Source organism: Poecile atricapillus (assembly GCF_030490865.1).
Source record: "Poecile atricapillus isolate bPoeAtr1 chromosome 32 unlocalized genomic scaffold, bPoeAtr1.hap1 SUPER_32_unloc_4, whole genome shotgun sequence".
NCBI classification, from domain to species: domain Eukaryota; kingdom Metazoa; phylum Chordata; class Aves; order Passeriformes; family Paridae; genus Poecile; species Poecile atricapillus.
In genome coordinates, this window is record NW_026708984.1 from 1 (window position 1) to 23695 (window position 23695).

General features: G+C 54.1%; 1 protein-coding gene and 1 long non-coding RNA gene across 2 annotated transcripts; one reads left to right on the forward strand and one right to left on the reverse strand.

The window, feature by feature from the left end:
• Positions 1-5160: 5160 nt before the first annotated feature.
• Positions 5161-16932, reverse strand: LOC131574014 (Schwann cell myelin protein-like). Its single transcript, XM_058828391.1, is given in 9 exon segments — positions 5161-5234; positions 5237-5306; positions 5406-5481; positions 6344-6440; positions 7477-7815; positions 9663-9923; positions 11108-11368; positions 12330-12626; positions 16572-16932. Coding segments are annotated over 9 exon segments (1818 nt in total). The 5' UTR covers positions 16915-16932.
• Positions 10199-10659, forward strand: LOC131574015 (uncharacterized). Its single transcript, XR_009276339.1, has 3 exons — positions 10199-10369; positions 10408-10536; positions 10579-10659. It is a non-coding gene; the product is annotated as an uncharacterized LOC131574015 (long non-coding RNA).
• Positions 16933-23695: the final 6763 nt, after the last annotated feature.

The following is a 23695-nucleotide window of genomic DNA, read 5'->3' on the forward strand; positions in this document are numbered from 1 at the left end:
TTTCCCCAGATTTCCCCCCAAATTCCCAAAAATTCCCCCAAATTCCTCTAAAATCCCCCCAAAATTCCCAAAATTTCCCAAATCTCCCCCAAATTCCCCCAAAATTCCCCCAAAATTCCCAAAATTCCCCCCCAAATTCCCAGAATTCCCCCCAAAATTCCCAAAATTCTCCCCAAATTCCCAGATTTCCCCCCAAATTCCCAGATTTCCCCCCAAATTCCCAAAAATTCACCCAAATTCCTCCAAATTCCTCTAAAATCCCCCCAAATTCCCCAAAATTCCCAAAATTCCTCCAAAATTCCCCCCAAATTCCCCCCAAAATTCCCCCCAAAATTCCCAAATTCCCCCAAAATTCCCCAAATTCTCCCCAAATTCCCAGATTTCCCCCCAAATTCCCAAAAAATTCCCCCAAATTCCTCCAAATTCCTCTAAAATCCTCCCCAAAATTCCCAAAAATTCCCAAATCTCCCCCAAATTCCCCCCAAATTCCCAGAATTCCCCAAAATTCCCAAAATTCCCCCAAAATTCCCGAATCCCCCCCAGAATTCCCGAATTCCGGGATTTTTGGGAATTCCCGCTCACCCTCCTGCAGCTCCGCGCCCTCCTCGCTCTCCTGGTTCTTCTCCTGACTTGGCAATTCCCAAAAAATTCCCAAATTTTGGGGTTTTCTCCCCAAATTTTTGGGGGGGGTTTTTTGCCCCTCCCCCACCCCAAATTTTTTGTTTTTTTTTTTTCTTTTTTGCCCCTCCCCCACCCCAAATTTTGGGGTTTTTTGGGATCCCCTCCCCCAATTTTGGGGTCCCTTTTCCCCCTCCCCCCACCCAAATTTTGGGCTCTGCCCCTCCCCCCCCCTTCCCTCCCCCCCCCAAATTTTGGGTGCCCCTCCCCCCAAATCCCCCCAAATTTGGGTGCCCCCTCCCCCCCCCCGTTTGGGGTCCCTTTCTCCCCCCCACCCCCCAATTTTAGGGCCCCTCCCCCCCCAATTTTTGGGTGCCCCTCCCCCCCTTCCCCCCAATTTGGGACCCCTCCCCCCCCAATTTTTGGGTGCCCCTCCCCCCCCCATTGGGGTCTCTTTTCCCCCTCCCCCCCCCCCCCAGTTTGGGGTCCCTTTTCCCCTCCCCCTCCCCAATTTTGGGTTGCCCCTCCCCCCCCCAGTTTAGGCTCCCCTCCCCCCCCTTTCCCCCCCGATTTTGGGGGTCCCCTCCCCCCTCCCCCAAATTTGGGGACCCCTCCCCCCCTCAATTTTGGGTGCCCCTCCCCCCCCAATGGGGGTCCTCTTTTCCCCCTCCCCCTCCCCAATTTGGGGTCCCCTCCCCCCCCAAATTTTGGGTGCCCCTCCCCCCCTCCCCCCCCCCCCCAATTTGGGGTCCCCTCCCCTCCTCCCATCCCGGCTGCCCCTCCCCCCCTCCCCTCCCCCACCCCTCACCTGGGGGCGGAGCCTGCGGCCGAGTCCAGCCCGGGGTCCAGCATGTCCATGGGGTGGGGGAGGGGCTGTCGCGATATCGGGGGGGGGTGGGGGAGGGGCTGTCGCGATATCGGGGGTGGGGGAGGGGCTGTCGCGATATCGGGGGGTGGGTGGGGGAGGGGCGGCAGCGACGATTTAAAAAAAAAAAATAAAAAATCCCAAATCGGGGAGGGGGGGGAGGGGTGGGGGGGGGAGGGGGAAGAGAATTAAAATTGGGGGTGGGGGAGGGGCTGGGGGAGGGGAGGGGAGGGTGGGGGGAGGGGAGGGTGGGGGAGGGGTTTTTTTTTTTAGGGTGTTTTTTTTTTTTTTTTTTGGCGGGTCCGGTCACGGGGCCAAACAGCGTCACGTGCGCCCCTCCCCCCACCCCCCCCCCTCCTTCCTCCTCCTCCTCCTCGCGGGGAGGGGGGGTCTCCCCTCCCCCCTCCCCCCCTCCCTCCTCCTCCTCCTCCTCCCCTCCCCCCTCCCCCCCCCCCTCCGCTGGGTTTTTTTTTGGGGTTTTTTTGGGGTTTTTTTGGGGGGGTTTTGAGGGGGGGGGGGTCGCCGCTTTCCCCCCCCCTCCCCCCACCCCCGCCCCTCCCCCCCCCTCCCCCTCCCCCTCCCTCTCCCTCCTCTTCCTCCTCCTCCTCTCGCGACTATCGCGACTCGGCCCGGGGGGTGGGGGAGGGGTCCCGCGCGCGGAGCGGCGACGGCGATGGCGGCGGCGGAGGGGGGGGAGGGGCGGAGGGGGGGGAGGGGGGAGGGGCGGGGACGGGGGGGGAGGGGCGAGGGGAGGAGGAGGAGGAAGCGGAAATGGGTGGGAGGGAAAAGGGGGGGGGGAGGGGAGGAGGTTCCGGGAGAGGGGGAGGGGGAGGGGCCGGAAGGAGAAGGGAGGGGGGGAGGGGAATAAAAAAAAAATTCGGGATTTTTTGGGGGGAAAAATCGGGAATTTGGGGTGGGGGAGGGGCGGGGGAAATCGGGGAAAAATCGGGGAAAAATCGGGAAAAAATGGGAAAAATTGGGGGAAAAATCGGGAATTTGGGGAGGGGGGAGGGGAGGAAAAAATCGGGGAAAAATCGGGAAAAAAAATGGGAAAAATTGGGGGGAAAATCGGGAATTTGGGGAGGGGGGAGGGGCGGGAAAAAATCGGGAAAAAATCGGGGAAAAAATGGGAAAACTTGGGGAAAAATCGGGAATTTGGGGAGGGGGAGGTGGAGGGAAAAATCGGGAAAAAAATCGGGAGAAATTAGGAACAATTGGGGGAAAATCGGGAGAGGAAAAATCGGGAATTTTGGGGGGAAAAATCGGGAATTTTGGGGGGAAAAATCGGGAATTTTGGGGGGAAAAGTTGGGAATTTTGGGGGGAAAAATCGGGAATTTTGGGGGGAAAAATCGGGAATTTTGGGGGGAAAATCGAGAATTTTGGGGAGAGGAAAAGTCGGGAATTTCAGGAGGAAAAATTGGGAATTTGGGGGGGAAAAGTCGGGAATTTTGGGGAGGAAAAATCGGGAATTTTGGGGGAGAAAAATTGGGAATTTTGGGGGGGAAAAGTCGGGAATTTTGGGAGGAAAATTCGGGATTTTCGGGGGGAAAAGTCGGGAATTTGAGAAGGAAAAGTCGGGAATTTTGGGGGGGAAAAGTCGGGAATTTTTGGGATAAAAGTCGGGAATCTTGGGGGGAAAAGTCGGAATTTGGGGGGAGGAAAAGTCGGGAATTTGGGAAAGAAAAATCGGGAATTTTGGGGGGGAAAAGTCGGGAATTTTGGGAGGAAAATTCGGGATTTTCGGGGGAAAAGTCGGGAATTTGAGAAGGAAAAGTCGGGAATTTTGGGGGGAGGAAAAGTCGGGAATTTTGGGGGAAAAATCGGGAATTTTGGGGGAAAATCGGGGAATTTTGGGGGGAAAAATCGGGAATTTTGGGGGGAAAAGTCGGGAATTTGGAGGAGGAAAAGTTGGGAATTTTGGGGGGAAAAATCGGGAATTTTGGAGGAAAAGTCAGGAATTTTGGGGAGGAAAAATCGGGAATTGGGGGAAAATCAGGAAAAGCTCTGGAATTAATCCCCAAAACCCCCAAAAATTCCCAAAAAATCCCCAAAAAGTCCAAATCCAAATAAATCCCAATAAATCCTCAATAAATCCCAAAAATTCCCCCAAAATTCCCAAATAAATCCCAAAAATTCCCATTAATTCCACAATAAATCCCAATAAATCTCTGATAAATCCTAATAAAGCCCCAAAATTCCTAAAAATTCTCCCAAATTTCCCCAATAAATCCCAAAAATTCCCAAAAATCCCCCAAAATTCCCAAATAAATCCCAAAAAAATCCCAAAAATTCCCAAAAAATCCAAATAAGTCCCAAAAATTCCCCAAAAATCCCCGATAAGTCCCAATAAATTCAAATAAATCCCAAAAATTCCCCCAAAAATTCCCAAATAAATCCCAAAATTCCCAAAAATTCCCAAATAAATCCCAAAATTCCCCCAAAATTCCCAAAAATTCCCAAATAAATCCCAAAAATTCCCAAATAAATCCCAAAAATCCCAAAAATTCCCAAATAAATCCCAAAATTCCCCCAAAATTCCCAAAAATTCCCAAATAAATCCCAAAATTCCCGACCAATCCCGACAGAGATTCCCGGGATTTCCGGAATTCGGGCGGAGCCCCGGGGGGGGCGTGGCCGCTTTTATTGATGGGGGAGGGGCTCGTTAATGAGGGGCAATAAATAATTAACAACGAGGGAGGGGGCGGGGCTTGGGGGCGTGTCCGGAAGTGCCCGGGGGGCGGGGCCAGGAGGGAAATGGGCGTGGTCTGAGCAAAGTGGGCGTGGCCAGGAGGGAAATGGGCGTGGTCTGAATGGAGTGGGCGTGGCCAGGAGGGAAATGGGCGTGGCCTGAGTGGAGTGGGCGTGGCCAGGAGGGGAATGGGCGTGGTCTGAGTGGAGTGGGCGTGGCCAGGAAAGAAATGGGCGTGGTCTGAATGGAGTGGGCGTGGCCAGGAGGGAAATGGGCGTGGTTTGAGTGGAGTGGGCGTGGCCCAGAGATGAAAAGTGGGCGTGGCTCTGACGAGGTGGGTGTGGCCCAGGCAATCTGGGCGTGGTTTTGTTGAGGTGGGCATGGTCTGGGTGGAGGGAGCGTGGTCCAGACAGAATGGGCGTGGTCAGGGCAGGGTGGGCGTGGTCCGGCTGGAGTGGGCGTGGCCCAAGAGTGGTGGGCGTGGTCTGTGGAGTGGGCGTGGCTTTGATGAAGGGAGCGTGGTCTGGATGGAGGGGGCGTGGTCCAGTCGTGGTGGGCGTGGTCAGGGTTAGGTGGGCGTGGTCCGGGCAAAGTGGGCGTGGTTTAGATGCGGTGGGTGTGGTCTGAGTGAAGTGGGTGTGGTCAGGACAAGGTGGGCGTGGTCCAGACAGGATGGGCGTGGTCTGGATGAAGTGGGCGTGGTCTGGACGAAGTGGGCGTGGTCCAGGCTCGGTGGGCGTGGTCAGGATGATGTGGGCGTGGTCCAGGCTCGTTGGGCGTGGTCCGGGTGATGTGGGCGTGGTCCGGGTGATGTGGGCATGGTCCAGGCTCGGTGGGCGAGGTCCAGGTGCAGTGGGGTGTGTCCCGGGGGTGGGTGGGCGTGGTCCGGGTGAAGTGGGCGTGGTCCATGCTCGGTGGGCGTGGTCCCGGGTGATGTGGGCGTGGTCCAGGCTCGGTGGGCGTGTCCCCGGGGGTGGGTGGGCGTGGTCACTTGACGCGGATCTCGGCGTATTCCGGGGGCTCCTCGGGGGGTCCCCGGGCGGGTTTGGGGGGAGGGGCGGGCTCGGGGGCGCCGCCGGCCCCTCCCCCACCCCCAGCGCCCAGCGCCCCACGGCGCCGCGCAGCCACCGCGCCTGGGGGAGGGGCGGGGGTCACGCCGGGGTCACCCGGACCCCCCCGTGGCCCCAAATCCCCTCCCCCACCCCCGCCCCGCCCCTCCCCCACCCCCTCACCTGCAGGGGGCGTGGCTCCGGGTCCCGCCCCCCCGGGGGGGTCACCGGGGTCACCGCGGGGCTTCCCGACGCCTTCCTGCAGGGGCGGGGTGGGGGGGGGGGCGTGGCCTCGTCAGCTTTGACCACGCCCCTGCCCCTCCCTAAACATCCCTCTTTGTGCCTCAGTTTCCCCTCTGATGGGCGTGGCTTAAAGGGGCGTGGCTGGGTGTGGCTTTGTTGTGGGGGCGTGGCCTTTGAATGGGGCGGGGCTCATTGGGTGTGGTCGGGTCTCATTTGCATAAAAGGGGGCGTGGTCCCCAGGGGTGTGTCCCATGATGGGCGTGGCCTTTGGGGGATACCCGGATGTGGGCGTGGCTTATTGGGGTGTGTCCAGGTATGGGCGTGGCCTCTCAGGTGACCCCGCCCCCCTCAGACCTGCCCCTCCCCCATGTCCCCCCTCCCCCTCCCAGGTGGGCGTGGCCCCCGTTTCCCCTCCCCCCCGGTGTTTCCCCTCCCCCCGTGTTTCCCCTCCCCCCATGGTGGGCGTGGCCCCCCATGTTCCCCTCCCCCCCGGTGTTTCCCCTCCCCCCCGGTGGGCGTCGCCCCCATATTTCCCCTCCCCCCATATTTCCCCTCCCCCCCTTTTTCCCCTCCCCCCACATTTCCCCTCCCCCCCAGGTGGGCGTGTCCCCCATTTCCCCTCCCCCCCGGGTGTTTCCCCTCCCCCCAGGTGGGCGTGGCCCCCCGTGTTCCCCTCCCCCCCGGATGTTTCCCCTCCCCCCCAGGTGGGCGTGGCCCCCGTTTCCCCTCCCCCCCCGGGTGTTTCCCCTCCCCCCCAGGTGTTTCCCCTCCCCCCCAGGTGGGCGTGGCCCCCGTTTCCCCTCCCCCCAGGTGTTTCCCCTCCCCCCCCAGGTGGGCGTGGCCCCCCGTGGGCGTGGCCGGCGGGGGGCGGGGCTGACTTGCGGCGGCTCTGGCTCAGGTAACAGACGAGGGCGATGACGACGGCGAAGGCGACGACGGCGCCCACGGGACCCACCTTGGCCCACACCAGCCCGGCTGCGGGGGAGGGGACAGGTGAGGCACAGGTGAGCCCCAGGTGAGGCTCCCGAGGGTGGGGGAGGGGTCCCACGGATGGGGGAGGGGTCCCGCAGGTGTCTCCCAGCCCCCTCAGCTCCTCCAGGTGTCCCCAGGTGTGCCCAGATGTGCTCCAGATGTGCTCCAGGTGTATCTCAGGTGTCCCCAGATGTCCCCAGGTGTCCCCCAGGTGTGTCCAGGTGTCCCCAGGTGTCCCCCAGGTGTGTCCAGGTGTCCCCAGGTGTCCCCCAGGTGTGTCCAGGTGTCCCCCAGGTGTGTCCAGGTGTCCCCAGGTGTGTCCAGGTGTCCCCAGGTGTGTCCAGGTGTGTTCCAGGTGTGTCCCAGGTGTGCCCAGATGTGTCCAGGTGTGTTCCAGGTACCCCCCAGGTGTATCCCAGGTGTCCCCAGGTGTATCCCAGGTGTGTCCAGGTGTATTCCAGACCCCCCAGGTTTATCCCAGGTGTCCCCAGGTACCCCCAGGTGTGTCCCAGGTGTTTCCAGGTGTCCCCAGGTGTGTCCCCAGGTGTCCCCAGATGTGCTCCAGGTGTGTCCAGGTGTATTCCAGCCCCTCCAGGTGTCCCCAGGTGTGTCCCCAGCTGTCCCCAGGTGTGTCCCTAGGTGCTCCCAGCCCCTCCAGGTGTGTCCCAGCTGTCTCCAGGTGTCCCCAGGTGTATCCCAGGTGTCCCCAGCTGTCCCCAGGTGTGTCCCCAGGTGTGTCCCCAGCTGTCCCCAGGTGTGTCCCCACCCCTCACCTGGATGTTGGAACCTCAGCTGCTCCCGGGCCTGCCCGTGCCGGTTTGTGGCGGCGCAGAGCACGGCCAGGCGCGGCTCCAGGTGTGTCCAGGTGTGTCCCCAGGTGTGTCCCAGCCCCCCCAGGTGTCCCCAGGTGTCCCCAGGTGTCCCCAGCTGTCCCCAGGTGTGTCCCAGGTGTGTCCAGGTGTGTCCCAGCCCCCCCAGGTGTGTCCAGGTGTGTCCCAGGTGTCCCCAGGTGTCCCCAGGTGTGTCCCCCACCCCTCACCTGGATGTTGGAACCTCAGCTGCTCCCGGGCCTGCCCGTGCCGGTTTGTGGCGGCGCAGAGCACGGCCAGGCGCGGCTCCAGGTCCCCTCGCAGGGTCAGCACGGCGCTGACCACGGCTCCGGCCGCTCCTCCGGCCACCCCGGGGGTCACCCCGGGGGTCACCCCGGCCCCTCCCCCGGTCAGGGCGAAGTCCCGGTGTCCCTCGGCCACGGTGGCGTTGAGCGAGGGCAGCTCGAAGGTCACCGAGGGCGCGGGGACGGCGGCGGCGGCGCAGACGCAGCGAGCGGAGCCCTGGGGCAGCGGGGAGCAGCGGGACTCGGGGAGCACCACCGGGGGGTCTGGGGATAGAAAATGAGGGATTTTGGGGTGAATTCGGGGGATTTTGGGTGTTTTGGGTGGGTATTTGGGGTTTGGGGGGCGCAGACGCAGCGAGCGGAGCCCTGGGGCAGCGGGGAGCAGCGGGACTCGGGGAGCACCACGGGAGGGTCTGGGGGTGAAAATGGGGTGATTTCAGGGGATTTTGGGGTGATTTCGGGTGATTTCGGGTGATTTCGGGTGATTTGAGGGGATTTCGGGTGTTTTTGGGGTGATTTGGGGTGTTTTGGGTGGGTTGTTTGGGGTTTGGGGGCGCAGACGCAGCGAGCGGAGCCCTGGGGCAGCGGGGAGCAGCGGGACTCGGGGAGCACCACCGGGGGGTCTGGGGGTGAAAAGAGGAGATTTTGGGGTGATTTCAGGTGATTTCGGGTGTTTTTGGGTGGTTTTGGGTGTTTTTGGGGTGTTTTGGGTGGGTTTTGGGGGTCTCTGGGGTTTGGGGGGCGCAGACGCAGCGAGCGGAGCCCTGGGGCAGCGGGGAGCAGCGGGACTCGGGGAGCACCACGGGAGGGTCTGGGGACAGAAAATGGGGTGAATTCCGGGGATTTTGGGTGTTTTTGGGCTGATTTTGGGGGATTTCAGGGGATTTTGGGTGTTTTTGGGGTGGTTTGGGTAGGTTTTGGGGGTCTCTGGGGTTTGGGGGGCGCAGACGCAGTGAGCGGAGCCCTGGGGCAGCGGGGAGCAGCGGGACTCGGGGAGCACCACGGGAGGGTCTGGGGATAGAAAATGGGGTGAATTCCGGGGATTTCGGGTGTTTTTGGGGTGTTTTGGGGTGTTTTGGGTGGGTTGTTTGGGGTTTGGGGGGCGCAGATGCAGCGAGCGGAGCCCTGGGGCAGCGGGGAGCAGCGGGACTCGGGGAGCACCACCGGGGGGTCTGGGGACAGAAAATGGGGTGTTTTGGGGTGAATTCGGGGGATTTTGGGTGTTTTTGGGGTGTTTTGAGGTGTTTTGGGTCCATTTTGGGGTGATTTGGGGGTGTTTTGGGTGGGTATTTGGGGTTTGGGGGGCGCAGACGCAGCAAGCGGAGCCCTGGGGCAGCGGGGAGCAGCGGGACTCGGGGAGCACCACCGGGGGGTCTGGGGGTGAAAAGAGAGGATTTTGGGGTGATTTTGGCTGTTTTGGGGGTGTTTTGGGGGGGTTGGGAAATGGGGAGGCTTGAGGACACTGGGTGGGAGAGAATTCCCCAATTTTCCCCCCCAAAATCCCCATTTTTCACCCCAAAATCCCATTTTTTCCCCATTTTTTCCCGTTTTTTCCCCAAATCCCATTTTTTTCCCCAAAACTCACACTCCACGGTGAGGTTGAAGGCCAGGCTGCTCTCCCCGTGCTGGTTCTCTGCCCTGCACAGGTACTCCCCATTTTCCTTCCCAAAATCCCCATTTTCTCCCCAAAATCCCATTTTTTCCCCGTTTTTTCCCCAAATCCCATTTTTTTCCCCCAAAACTCACACTCCACGGTGAGGTTGAAGGCCAGCCTGCTCTTCCTGTCTCTTTTCCCCCCAAAACCCCCTCTTTTTCCCCATTTTCCATTTTTCTCCCCAAAATCCCATTTTTTCCCCGTTTTTTCCCATTTTTTCCCATTTTTCCCCGTTTTTTCCCAAAATCCCCGTTTTTCCCCCCAAAACTCACACTCCACGGTGAGGTCGAAGGCCAGCCTGCTCTCCCTGTCCCTTTTCCCCCCAAAACCCCCTCATTTTCCCCATTTTCCCCCATTTTTCTCCCCAAAATCCCATTTTTTCCCCATTTTTTTCCCGTTTTTTCCCATTTTTTCCCCGTTTTTTCCCAAAATCCCCGTTTTTTCCCCCAAAACTCACACTCCACGGTGAGGTTGAAGGCCAGGCTGCTCTCCCCGTGCTGGTTCTCTGCCCTGCACAGGTACTCCCCGGCGTCGCCAGGTGAGGCCTGCGGCACCTGCAGCGTCACCTGCGCCTCGTAGACGGCGGCGGCCAAAACGCGGCGCCCGCGGCTCAGGGTGACGATGGGGGCGGGGTGGCTGCGGGCGCCGCAGGTGAGGGACACCTGCTCACCTGCCAGCACCCACAGGGTGCCGTTCAGCACCGGGGGGCGCGGGGAGTCTGTGGACAGGTGAGATCAGACAGGTGAGATATGGACAGGTGACACTGGACAGGTGACATTGGACAGGTGACATTGGACAGGTGACCCTGGGCAGGTGAGGGACACCTGCTCACCTGCCAGCACCCACAGGGTGCCGTTCAGCACCGGGGGGCGCGGGGAGTCTGTGGACAGGTGAGACAGGTGAGATCAGACAGGTGAGATCAGACAGGTGACACAGGTGACACTGGACAGGTGACAGTGACATTGGGCAGGTGACACAGGTGACACTGGTGACACTGGGCAGGTGAGGGACACCTGCTCACCTGCCAGCACCCACAGGGTGCCGTTCAGCACCGGGGGGCGCGGGGAGTCTGTGGACAGGTGAGATCAGACAGGTGAGATCAGACAGGTGAGATATGGACAGGTGACATTGGACAGGTGACATTGGACAGGTGACACTGGACAGGTGACAGTGACATTGGACAGGTGACACAGGTGACACAGGTGACCCTGGGCAGGTGAGGGACACCTGCTCACCTGCCAGCACCCACAGGGTGCCATTGAGCACTGGAGGGCGTGGGGAGTCTGTGGACAGGTGAGACAGGTGAGACAGGTGAGATCAGACAGGTGACAGTGACATTGGACAGGTGACACTGGGCAGGTGACATTGGACAGGTGACATTGGACAGGTGACACTGGGCAGGTGAGGGACACCTGCTCACCTGCCAGCACCCACAGGGTGCCATTGAGCACCGGGGGGCGCGGGGAGTCTGTGGGGGAGGGGACAGGTGAGATCAGACAGGTGAGATCAGACAGGTGAGACAGGTGAGAGGTGACACAGGTGACACAGGTGGCACTGGACAGGTGAGATGTGACACAGGGACAGGTGAGACAGGTGAGTTCCCAGATGTGCCCCCAGGTGTCCCCAGCTCCCCCCAGGTGTCCCCAGGTGTGCCCCAGGTGTCCCAGGTGTCCCCAGGTGTGCTCCAGGTGTCCCAGGTGTCCCCAGGTGTGTCCCCAGGTGTCCCCAGCTCCCCCCAGGTGTCCCAGGTGTGTCCCCAGCTCCCCCCAGCTCCCCCCAGGTGTCCCCAGGTGTCCCCAGGTGTCCCCAGGTGTCCCCAGGTGTCCCAGGTGTGTCCCCAGCTCCCCCCAGGTGTCCCCAGGTGTCCCCAGCTCCCCCCAGGTGTCCCAGGTGAGCTCTCACAGGCCACGTGCAGCTCCAGGCTCCGGTTGTTGCGGCCGTGCCGGTTCTCGGCCACGCAGGTGTAGGTGCCGCTGTCCTGGGGGCTCACCTGGGCCAGGTGCAGCCCCAGCGAGGGCACCCCCGGCTCCTCCCGCAGCACCTGAGCCCCCCGGAACCAGGTGAGCAGCGGGGGGGGGCGACCCTCGGCCGAGCAGCCCAAATCCACCGCGGAACCTTCCAGAACCTCCGTGGGGCCCGACACCTCCAGCACCTGCGGCTCGTCTGGGGGAGGGGACAGAGACCCCAAAAAACATCCTCAGGTGAGTCAGAAACCCCCCAGGTGTACCCCAGGTGTCCCCAGGTGTATCCAGGTGTGTCCAGGTGTCCCCAGGTGTCCCCAGGTGTACCCCAGGTGTCCCCAGGTGTCCCCAGGTGTATCCAGCTGTCCCCAGGTGTGCCCAGGTGTCCCCAGGTGTATCCAGCTGTCCCCAGGTGTCCCCAGGTGTGTCCAGGTGTCCCCAGGTGTGTCCAGGTGTATCCAGGTGTACCCCAGGTGTTCCCAGGTGTATCCAGGTGTACCCCAGGTGTATCCAGGTGTACCCCAGGTGTCCCCAGGTGTCCCCAGGTGTACCCAGGTGTCCCCAGGTGTGTCCAGGTGTATCTCAGGTGTACCCAGGTGTCCCCAGGTGTCCCCAGGTGTGTCCGGCTGTACCTACACTGCACATCGAGCGCCATTCCGGCGTTGAAGGCGAGGCTGGAGTTGGGCAGGGTCACCTGGCAGCGACCCCCAGGTGTGTCAGGGACCCCCAGAACCCCTCCCCAGGTGTGTCCAGGTGTGTCCAGGTGTACTGAGGTGTACCCCAGGTGTATCCAGGTGTGTCCAGGTGTCCCCAGGTGTACCCCAGGTGTGTTTTGATGCCCCCCAGGTGTGTCCAGGTGTACCCCAGGTGTATCCAGGTGTTCCCAGGTGTCCCCAGGTGTATCCAGGTGTCCCCAGGTGTCCCCAGGTGTACCCCAGGTGTCCCCAGGTGTGTCCAGGTGTACCCCAGGTGTACCCAGGTGTACCCCAGGTGTGTCCAGGTGTGTCCAGGTGTGTCCAGGTGTCCCCAGGTGTGTCCAGGTGTATCCAGGTGTACCCCAGGTGTACCCAGGTGTACCCCAGGTGTCCCCAGGTGTACCCAGGTGTATCCAGGTGTACCCCAGGTGTGTCCAGGTGTATCCAGGTGTGTCCGGCTGTACCTACACTGCACATCCAGCGCCATTCCGGCGTTGAAGGCGAGGCTGGAGTTGGGCAGGGTCACCTGGCAGCCCACCCTGCGCCCCCCGTCCTCTCTCCGGGGTCGGAACCGCAGCCGCGCCACCACCGAGGCGGCTCCGGCCGCGTCCTCGCGCCACTCGCGCTCGGAAGCTTCCGGAAGCTCCTGGGCCCCCTCCCAGCGCAGCCGCGGCCGCTGGCGGGGACACGAGTCCGGAACGCGGCAGCGCAGCTCGGCCACGGCGCCGGCCACCAGCTCCCCCGGCAGCTCCAGCAGCGGCTCCTCTGCGGGGAGAAAACACCCAAAATCAGGGGGTTTATACCCAAAAATCCCTGCTTTTATAGCCCAAAAATTCCTCTTTTTATACCCAAAAAATCCCTCTTTTACACACCCAAAATCAGGGGGTTTACACACAAAAAATACCGCTTTTACACACCCAAAATCAGAGGGTTTACACCCAAAAATCCCTGCTTTTATAGCCCAAAAAATCCCTTTTTTACACAGCCAAAATCACGATTTTTATACCCAAAAAATCCCGCTTTTATACCCCAAAAAATCCACTTTTACACACCCAAAATCAGGGGGTTTACACCCAAAAAATACCGCTTTTATACCCCAAAAATCCCACATTTATACCCCAAAAAATCCCGCTTTTATACCCCAAAAAATCCCATTTTATACCCCAAGAATTCCTCTTTATATACCCAAAAATCCCGCTTTTATACCCCAAAAATTCCCTTTTTTATCATACAAAAATTCCTCTTTTTATACCCAAAAAATCCCACTTTTATACCCAAAATTCCCTTTTTTATCATCCAAAAATTCCTGTTTTTATACCCAAAAAAATCCCGCTTTTATACCCCAAAAAATCCCACTTTTATACCCCAAAAATTCCTCTTTTTATACCCAAAAATTCCCTTTTTTACACAGCTAAAATCGCACTTTTTATACCCAAAAATTCTCTTTTTTATCATCTGAAAATTCCTCTTTTTATACCCAAAAAATCCCACTTTTGTCATTCAAAAATTCCCATTTTTACACGGCCAAAATCACGCTTTTTGTACCCCAAAATTCCCTTTTTTATCACCCAAAATTACTCCTTTTACACGCAATAAAATGCTGGAAAAATCCCAAAAAATTCCTGGGAATAAAAATCCCAAAAAAATTCCCAAAAAATCCAAAAAAAAAAAAAAAAAAAAAAATTGAAAAAAAAATTTTAAAAAATCGAAAAAAATCAGAAAAAAATAAAAAAAATCCAAAAAAATTCCAAAAAAAATCCGAAAAATTCCCAAAAAAATCCCCCAAAATTCCCCAAAAATCCCCCAAAATTCCCTTAAAATCCCTAAAAAAAAAAACCCCAAAAAATCCAAAAAAAATCCCCAAAAAATTCCCAAAAAATCCAAAAAATTCAGAAAAAAATAAAAAAAAATCGGAAAAAAAAAAAAACAAAAAACCAAAAAAATCCCAAAAAATCCCTGAAAAATTCCCCAAAATCCCCTTAAAATCCCTAAAAAATACCCCAAAAAATCCCAAAAAAATTCAAAAAAAATCCAAAAAAATTCCGAAAAAATCCCAAAAAAATAGGAAAAAAAATTCGAAAAAATTCGAAAAAAATCCAAAAAAAAAAAAAAATTTCCCAAAAATCCCCTTAAAATCCCTAAAAAAACCCCCAAAAAATCCACAAAAAAATCCAAAAAATTCAGAAAAAAATCCGAAAAAAATCCAAAAAAATTCGAAAAAAATCCAATAAAAAATCCAAAAAAAATCAAAAAAAATAAAAAAAAAAATCCAAAAAAATCCCTGAAAAATTCCCCAAAATCCCCTTAAAATCCCTAAAAAAAACCCCAAAAAATCCACAAAAAAGTCAAAAAAATTCAGAAAAAAATCCCCCAAAAAATCCGAAAAAAATCCAAAAAAATTCGAAAAAAATCCCCCAAAAAATCGAAAAAAAATCGAAAAAAAAGGGGAAAAAATCCCCAAAAATTCCCCAAAAATCCCAGAATTCCCAGATTCCCAAATTTCCACTTACCCAGCACCTGGAGCGTGGTGTGCTCGCTGAAGCTGTACTGGTTGTACCCCCCCAGGTCCCCCCTGAACCCCAAATCCCCCTCCTGAGACACCCCAAAAAACCACAGAAAAATCCCCCAAAAAATCCTAAAAAAATCCCAAAAATCCCTGGGAATAAAATTCCCAAAATCTCCTTAAAATCCCTAAAAAATACCCCAAAAAATCCCAAAAAAATCTGAATAAAATAAAAAAAAATTCCAAAAAAATTCCCCAAAAAATAAAAAAAAATCCCAAAAAAATTCGAAAAAAATCCAAAAAAATCCCTAAAAATCCCTGAAAAATTCCCCAAAATCCCCTTAAAATCCCTAAAAAAAAACGCAAAAAATCCACAAAAAAATCCAAAAAATTCCAGAAAAAAATCCGAAAAAAATCCGAAAAAAATAAAAAAAAAATCGAAAAAAAAAAAAAAAAATCGAAAAAAATTCGAAAAAAATTCGAAAAAAATCCCAAAAAAATCCAAAAAAAATGGGAAAAATTCCCAAAAAAATCCCCAAAAATTCCCAAAATTCCCAGATTCCCAAATGTTCACTCACCCAGCACCTGGAGCGTGGTGTGCTCGCTGAAGCTGTACTGGTTGTACCCCCCCAGGTCCCCCCTGAACCCCAAATCCCCCTCCCCAAAAAAACCCAGAAAAATTCCCAAAAAAATTCCCAAAAATCCCTGGGAATAAAAATTCCAAAATCCCCTTAAAATCCCTAAAAAATACCCCAAAAAATCCCCCAAAAATCTGAATAAAATCCAAAAAAATCCCCAAAAAATCCAAAAAAATCCCCAAAAATCCCTGAAAAATTCCCAAAAATCCCCTTAAAATCCCTAAAATAAACCCCGAAAAATCCACAAAAAAAATCCAAAAAATTCAGAAAAAAATCCGAAAAAAATTCAAAAAAATCGAAAAAAAATCCCCAAAAAATCCCAAAAAATCCCAAAAAATCCCTGAAAAATTCCCCCAAATCCCCTTAAAATCCCTAAAAAAACCCCCAAAATATCCACAAAAAAATCCAAAAAATTCAGAAAAAAATCCAAAAAAATTCAAAAAAAAAAAAAAAATTCCAAAAAAATCCAAAAAAATCCCAAAAAATCCACAAAAAAATCCAAAAAATTCAGAAAAAAATCCAAAAAAAATCCGAAAAAAATCCAAAAAAAAATCGAAAAAAATCCCCAAAAAAATCCCAAAAAATCCCAAAAAATCCCTGAAAAATTCCCAAAAAATCCCCTTAAAATCCCTAAAATAAACCCCGAAAAATCCACAAAAAAAAATCCAAAAAATTCGAAAAAAATAAAAAAAAAATCCAAAAAAAATCCAAAAAAATCCCAAAAAAATCCAAAAAAATTCCAAATAAAATTGAAAAAAATTCAGAAAAAATCCCAAAAAAATCCCCAAAAATTCCCAGAATTCCCAAATTCCCAAATTCCCAAATTTCCACTCACCCAGCACCTGGAGCGTGGTGTGCTCGCTGAAGCTGTACTGGTTGTACCCCCCCAGGTCCCCCCTGAAGTAATAACGCCCGGCCAGCTCCGGGCTCAGGGGGGGTCCCAATTCCAGGGAACAATCCCGAATTCCCGGATCCCCCAGGAGCCGAGCGCGGCCGGAGAAGCTCTCGTGGACCCCCCCGGGATAAAAACAACCCCCAAAAAAATCCCAAAAAATCCCCTCCAAAAAATCCAGGAAAAATGAAAAAAAAATCGGGAAAGAAATTTAAAAAAATGGAAAAAAAAATGGAAAAAAAATGGAAAAAAAATGGAAAAAAATCGAAAAAAATTGAAAAAAAATCCCAAAAAATCCCAAAAAAATCCAAAAAAATTCCCAAAAATCCCCTTAAAATCCCTAAAAAATACCCCAAAAAATCCCAAAAAAATCTGAATAAAATCCAAAAAAATTCAAAAAATATCCCAAAAAAAGTCCAAAAAAATCCCAAAAAATCCCAAAAAATCACTGAAAAATTCCCAAAAATCCCCTTAAAATCCCTAAAAAATACCCCAAAAAATCCACAAAAAAATCCAAAAAATTCAGAAAAAAATAAAAAAAAAATCCAAAAAAAATCGAAAAAAATCCCAAAAAAATCCAAAAAAATTCCAAATAAAATTGAAAAAAATTCAGAAAAATTCCCAAAAAAATCCCAAAAAATTCCCCAAAATTCCCAGATTCCCAGATCTCCACTTACCCAGCACCTGGAGCGTGGTGTGCTCGCTGAAGCTGTACTGGTTGTACCCCCCCAGGTCCCCCCTGAAGTAATAACGCCCGGCCAGCTCCGGGCTCAGGGGGGGTCCCAATTCCAGGGAACAATCCCGAATTCCCGGATCCCCCAGGAGCCGAGCGCGGCCGGAGAAGCTCTCGTGGACCCCCCCGGGGCGGGACCGGGCCACCACCGGGGGGTAACTGCGGGGGTAGGGGCTCCCGAAGAACCAGAGCCCCTGCACCGAGCCCGGGCGCAGCTCCTCGGGGAAGGAGAAACGACACGGGATGGAAACGCAGGATCCCGATAATCCCGACACCGCCGGGGGCATCCAGGCGGCCCAGGAGGCGGCCAGGAGTCCTGGGAAAAGGGGAAAAATGGGAAAAGTGGGAAAAAACGGGAAAAAAATGGGTTAGGAGTTCATAGGATGGGGTTTGGGGTAAAAAAAATGGGAATTTTGGGGCTCATAGTGGTCTAAAAATGGGAATTTTGGGGGGTTTTGGGGTCTCAGAGTGGCCCAGGAGGCAGCCAGAATTCCTGGGAAAAGGGGAAAAATGGGAAAAGTGAGAAAAAACGGGGTTTGGGGTCAATAAAATGGGGTTTGGGGTCAAAAAACCAGGGGTTTAGGGCTTATAGTGGTCTAAAAATGGGAATTTTGGGGTTCTAAAGGGGCATCCAGGCGGCCCAGGAGGCGGCCAGAATTCCTGGGAAAAGGGGAAAAATGGGAAAAGTGAGAAAAAACAGGGAAAAAATGGGTTAGGAGTGGGAAAAATGGGATTTGGGGTCAAAAAAATGGGAATTTTGGGGGGTTTTGGGGTCTCAGAGTGGCCCAGGAGGCGGCCAGAATTCCTGGGAAAAGGGGAAAAATGGGAAAAGTGAGAAAAAACGGGAAAAAATGGGTTAGGAGTTCATAGGATGGGAATTTGGGGTCAATAATGGTCTAAAAATGGGAATTTTGGGGGGTTTTGGGGTCTCAGAGCGGCCCAGGAGGCGGCCAGAATTCCTGGGAAAAGGGGAAAAATGGGAAAAGTGAGAAAAAATGGGTTAGGAGTGGGAAAAATGGGAAAAAATGGGATTTGGGGTCAATAAATGGGGTTTGGGGTCAATAATGGTCTAAAAATGGGAATTTTGGGGTCTCAGAGGGGCCCAGGAGGCGGCCAGAATTCCTGGGAAAAGGGGAAAAATGGGAAAAGTGAGAAAAAATGGGGTTTGGGGTAAAAAAAACGGGGTTTGGGGTCAAAAAAAAGGGAATTTGGGGTCAAGAATGGTCTAAAAATGGGGATTTTGGGGGATTTTGGGGAATTTTTGGGGGATTTGGGGAATTTTTTGGGTTTTTGGGAATTTTTTTGATTTATTTTGGATTTTTTGGGGTTATTTTGGGGGTTTTGGGGTCTCTTTGAGGACATTAAAGGAGAATTTGGGGCTCCCAGTCCCTCCCAGTCCCTCCCAGTCCCTCCCAGTGCCCCCAGCCCCCAAACCAGTAAGGAAAAAGCCCAAACCAGTAAGCCCCCAGCCCCTCCCAGTACCTGGCGGCAGCAGCAGCAGCAGCAGCAGCGGCCGGGGGCTCATGGTGGCACTGGGGGGGGACACGGGGGTCACTCCAGTCCCTCCCAGTATCCCCCAGTCCCTCCCAGTATCCCCCAGTGCCTCCCAGTATCCCCCAGTGTCACCTCCCAGTGCCTCCCAGTCCCTTCCCAGTCCCCCCCAGTGTTCCCAGTTGCTCCCAGTGCTCCCAGTACCTCTCGATGTCACTGTCCCCAGTGCTCCCAGTTCCCCAGATCCCCTCCCAGTGCTCCCAGTCCCCCCCAAATCCCCTCCCAGTCGCTCCCAGTGCTCCCAGTTCCCCCCAGTTCCCTCCCAGTGCCCCCCAGTACCTCCCAGTATCGCTGTCCCTGCTGTCCCAGTGCTCCCAGTATCGCTGTCCCCACTGTCCCAGTGGCTCCCAGTGGCTCCCAGTCCCCCCCAGTTCCCTCCCAGTTCCCTCCCAGTCCCCCCCAGTTCCCGCCCCTCCCCCCCCGTGTCAGTCCCCAGTGTCCCCATTGTCCCTCCGGTCCCAGGCGGCGACAGCGGCGCCTCCCCCGCCCCTCCCCCACCCCGGGGTGACCCCCCTGGGACCCCTCCCCCACCCCTGGGACCCCTCCCCCACCCTGGGACCCCCCCTGGGACCCCTCCCCAACCCTGGGACCCCTCCGGGACCCCTCCCCCACCCTGGGACCCCCCTGGAACCCCCCCGGGACCCCTCCCCCACCCCGGGGTGACCCCCCCGGGACCCCTCCCCCACCCTGGGACCCCCCTGGGACCCCTCCCCCACCCCCGGGACCCCCTCTGGGACCCCTCCCCCACCCCGGGACCCCCCCCGGGACCCCTCCCCCACCCCGGGACCCCCCCCGGGACCCCTCCCCCACCCTGGGACCCCCCCGGGACCCCTCCGGGACCCCTCCCCCACCCCGGGACCCCCCCATTTCCCCTCCCCCACCCCGGGACCCCGCTGGGACCCCCCTCCTGCCCCTCCCCCACCCTGGGACCCCCCGATTTCCCCTCCCCCCCCCGCCCCTCCCCCCACGCGCGGATTCCGCGCGCGCCGCGGGGACAAAGGGACAGTGTGACACCCGCGGGGGGAGGGGCGGGGGAAAACCGGGAATTTTGGGGGGAAAATCGGGAATTTTGGGGAAAAATCGGGAATTTGGGGGGGAAAATCGGGAATTTTGGGGGGAAAAAATTGGGAATTTTGGGGAAAATCGGGAATTTTGGGGAAAAATTGGGAATTTTGGGGAAAAAAAGGGGATTTTGGGGGGAAAATCGGGAATTTTGGGGGGAAAAACCGGGAATTTTGGGGGAAAAACCGGGAATTTTGGGGGGAAAATTGGGAATTTTGGGGGGAAAATTGGGAATTTTGGGGGGAAAATCGGGAATTTTGGGGGGAAAATTGGGAATTTTGGGGAAAAAAAGGGGATTTTGGGGGGAAAATCGGGAATTTTGGGGGGAAAATTGGGAATTCTGGGGGGAAAAACCGGGAATTTTGGGGGTAAAATCGGGAATTTTGGGGGGAAAATCGGGAATTTTGGGGAAAAATTGGGAATTTGGGGGAAAAACCGGGAATTTGGGGGGAAAAATCGGGAATTTTGGGGGGAAAAACCGGGAATTCGGGGGGGAAAATCCGGGAATTTGGGGGGGAAATTGGGGAATTTTGGGGGAAAACCGGGAATTTTGGGGAAAATCGGGAATTTTGGGGAAAAAAAGGGGATTTTGGGGGGAAAATCGGGAATTTTGGGGAAAAAAACGGGAATTTGGGGGGGAAAATCGGGAATTTTGGGGGGAAATGGGGAATTTTGGGGGGTCCCGGGAGGGATTTTGGGGGGAAAATCGGGAATTCTGGGGGGAAAATCGGGAATTTTGGGGGGGAAAATCGGGAATTTGGGGGCGAAATCGGGAATTTTGGGGGAGAATTGGGAATTTTGGGGTGGAAAATTGGGAATTTTGGGAAAAAACGGGAATTTTGGGGGGTCCCGGGAGGGATTTGGGGGGAAAAATCGGGGATTTTGGGGGTAAAATTGGGAATTTCCGGGAATTTTGGGGAGTTTGGGGGGTCCCAGGAGGGATTTGGGGGGAAAAATCGGGAATTTAGGGGGAAAATTGGGAATTTTGGGGCGGAAAATTGGGAATTTTGGGAAAAATCGGGAATTTTGGGGGGAAAATCGGGAATTTCCGGGAATTTCCGGGAGTTTGGGGGGTCCCAGGAGGGATTTGGGGGGGAAAATTCGGGAATTTTGGGGAAAACCGGGAATTTTGGGGGGTCCCGGGAAGAGATTTTGGGGAAAAAATCGGGAATTCGGGGAAAAAAGATGGGAATTTTGGGAGAAATTCGGGAATTTGGGGGGTCCTGGGAGGGATTTCGGGGGGAAAAAATCGGGAATTCGGGGGGGAAAATCGGGAATTTTGGGGAAAAATCGGGAATTTTGGGGGAAATCCGGGAATTTTGGGGGAATTTCGGGAAGTTTGGGGGGTTCTGGGAGGGGATTTTGAAGGGAAATCCGGGAATTTTGGGGAATTCGGGAATTCGGGGGGTTCCAGGAAGGGATTTTGGGGGAAAAATCCGGGAATTTTGGGGAATTTCGAGGAGTTTTTTGAGGATTTTAAAGGATTTTGAAGGAATTTGGGGGATCTTGGGAATTTTGGGGGGTCCCGGGAAGGGATTTGGGGGAAAATCGGGGAATTTTGGGAAACCCCGGGAATTTTGGGGGATTTCAAGGAGATTTTTGGGGTTCCAGGGGGGTTTGGGGGGGGAATTCCAGGAATTTTTGGGAATTCGGGAATTTGGGGGGTCCCAGGAGGGGATTTTGGGGAAAATCCAGGAATTTTGGGGGATTCCAAGGAATTTTTGGGGAGGATCCCGAGGAATTCCAAGGAATGGGGGGGGGGGAGGGTCCCACTCACCTCCCAAAATTCCAAAGGGGGAAGAAAATTCCCAAAAAATCCTCGGGGGGGTCCCCAAAGCTCCCAAATTCGGGGCCCGAGTGTGGGGGGAGGGGAAAGGGCCGGGATTAAATGGGGGGGGAGGGCGGGGGGAGGGGCTGGACCCGCCCCTCCCCCCCCCCGTGGCTCCCATTGTTCCCTCCCTTCTCCCCCTTTTCCCCCTTTTCCTGTTTTTCCCACTTTTCCACATTTTTCCCTTTTTTTCCCATTTTTCCCCATTTTTCCCCCTTTTTTCCCATTTATTCCCAATTTTCCCCAATTTTTTCCCAATTTCCCCCCATTTATTCCCATTTTTCCCCGTTTTTTCCCAATTTCCCCCCATTTATTCCCAATTTCCCCTCAATTCCTCCCGATTTCCCCAATTTCCCAATTTTCCTCCAAATATTCCAAATTTTCCCTGATTTTTCCCAATTTCTCCCAATTTTTCCAATTTTTTCCCAATTTTCCACAATTTTTCCCCAATTTCCCCCCATTTATTCCAATTTTCCCCCTTTTCCCCTCATTTATTCCCAATTTTTGCCCATTTTCCCCATTTTTCTCACAATTTCCCCAATTTTCCCCCAATTTCCCCCAATTTCCCCCGATTTTTCCCGATTTTTCCCAATTTTCACCATTTTTTCCCAATTTTTCCTGATTTTCCCCAATTTCCCCGCAATTTCCCCCAATTTTTTCCCAATTTTCCACAATTTTTTCCCGTTTTTTCCCAATTTTTCCCAATTTCCCCTCATTTATTCCCAGTTTCTCTCTTTTCCCTTCATTTTTTCCACATTTTCCCAATTTTTCCACATTTTCCCAATTTTCCCCATTTTTTCCCGATTTTTCCCAATTTTTCCTGATTTTTCCCCATTTTTCCCAATTTCCCCCATTTTCCCAATTTTTTCCCAATTTCCCCATTTTTTCCAATTTTTCCCAATTTTCCCAATTTTTCCCCATTTTTTCCCGATTTTTCCCAATTTTCCCCATTTTTTCCCGATTTCCCCCATTTTTCCCAATTTTTCCCAATTTTTCCCGCTTTTTCCCAATTTTTCCCCGATTTTTCCTGATTTTTCCCCATTTTCCCCGATTTTTCCCAATTTTTCCCGATTTTTCCCGATTTTCCCAATTTCCCCCATTTTCCCTTTTTTTCCCCAATTTTTCCAAATTTTTCCCAATTTCCCCAATTTTCCCCATTTTTTCCCAATTTTTCCCCATTTTTCCCCATTTTTCCCCATTTTCCCAATTTTTCCCGATTTTTCCCAATTTTTCCCCATTTTCCCGATTTTTCCCGATTTTTCCCATTTTTCCCGATTTTTCCCGATTTTCCCCCATTTCCCCCAATTTTCCCGCCCCATTTCCATATAAGGCGATGGGCGTGGCCTAACCCGGAAGTGGGCGTGGCCTAACCCGGAAGCGCGCGCGTCCAGGTGCGCTGGCCCCGCCCCCTCCGGCCCCGCCCCCACCTGCCCGAGCCAAGATGGCGGCGGCGCTGGGGGCGCTGCTGGCGCTGCTCGGTGGGTGCCTAATTAGCGCTAATTAACGCGCTAATTAACCCCGGCCGGGCCATTGAGGGGCTGGGGGTTCATTAGGGGGGGTTAATTAAGGGGGTTCGGGGTTAATTAGGGGGGGTAATTAATGGGGGTTGGGGTAATTAACGGGGTCCGGGGTAATTAAGGGGCTGAGGGGGTAATTAAGGGGCTGGGGGTTAATTAGGGGGGTAATTGAGGAGCTGGGGGTTAATTAGGGGGGTAATTAAGGGGGCTCAGGGTTAATTAGGGGGGCAATTAAGGGGCTGAGGGGGTAATTAAGGGGCTGGGGGTTAATTACGGGGGGTAATTAACAGGGGGTTGGGTTAATTAAGGGGGTTCTGGGGTAATTAAGGGGGTCCAGGGTTAATTAGGGGGGTAATTAATGGGGTCCAGGGTTAATTAGGGGGGTAATTAAGGGGGTCCAGGGTTAATTAGGGGGGTAATTAAGGGGCTGAGGGTTAATTAGGGGGGTAATTAAGGGGGTCCAGGGTTAATTAGGGGGGTAATTAAGGGGCTGAGGGTTAATTAGGGGGGTAATTAGGGGGGTTCTGGGTTCATTAGGGGGGTAATTAAGGGGGTGTAATTAATTAGGGGTTAATCAGGTGAGTCTGGGGGTCACACCTGTCCTGTGTCTCCTCACCTGTGTCACCTGTGTCACCTGTGTCACCTGTCCTGTGTCACCTGTGTCACCTGTCCCTGTGTCACCTGTGTCACCTGTGTCACCTGTGTCACCTGTGTCACCTGTGTCACCTGTCCCTGTGTCACCTGTGTCACCTGTCCCGTGTCACCTGTCCTGTGTCACCTGTCCTATGTCACCTGTGTCACCTGTGTCACCTGTGTCACCTGTCCTGTGTCACCTGTGTCACCTGTGTCACCTGTGTCACCTCACCTGTGTCACCTGTGTCACCTGTGTCACCTGTCCTGTGTCACCTGTGTCACCTGTGTCACCTCACCTGTGTCACCTGTGTCACCTGTGTCACCTGTGTCACCTCACCTGTGTCACCTGTGTCACCTGTGTCACCTGTCCTGTGTCACCTGTGTCACCTCACCTGTGTCACCTGTCCTGTGTCACCTGTGTCACCTCACCTGTGTCACCTGTGTCACCTCACCTGTGTCACCTGTCCTGTGTCACCT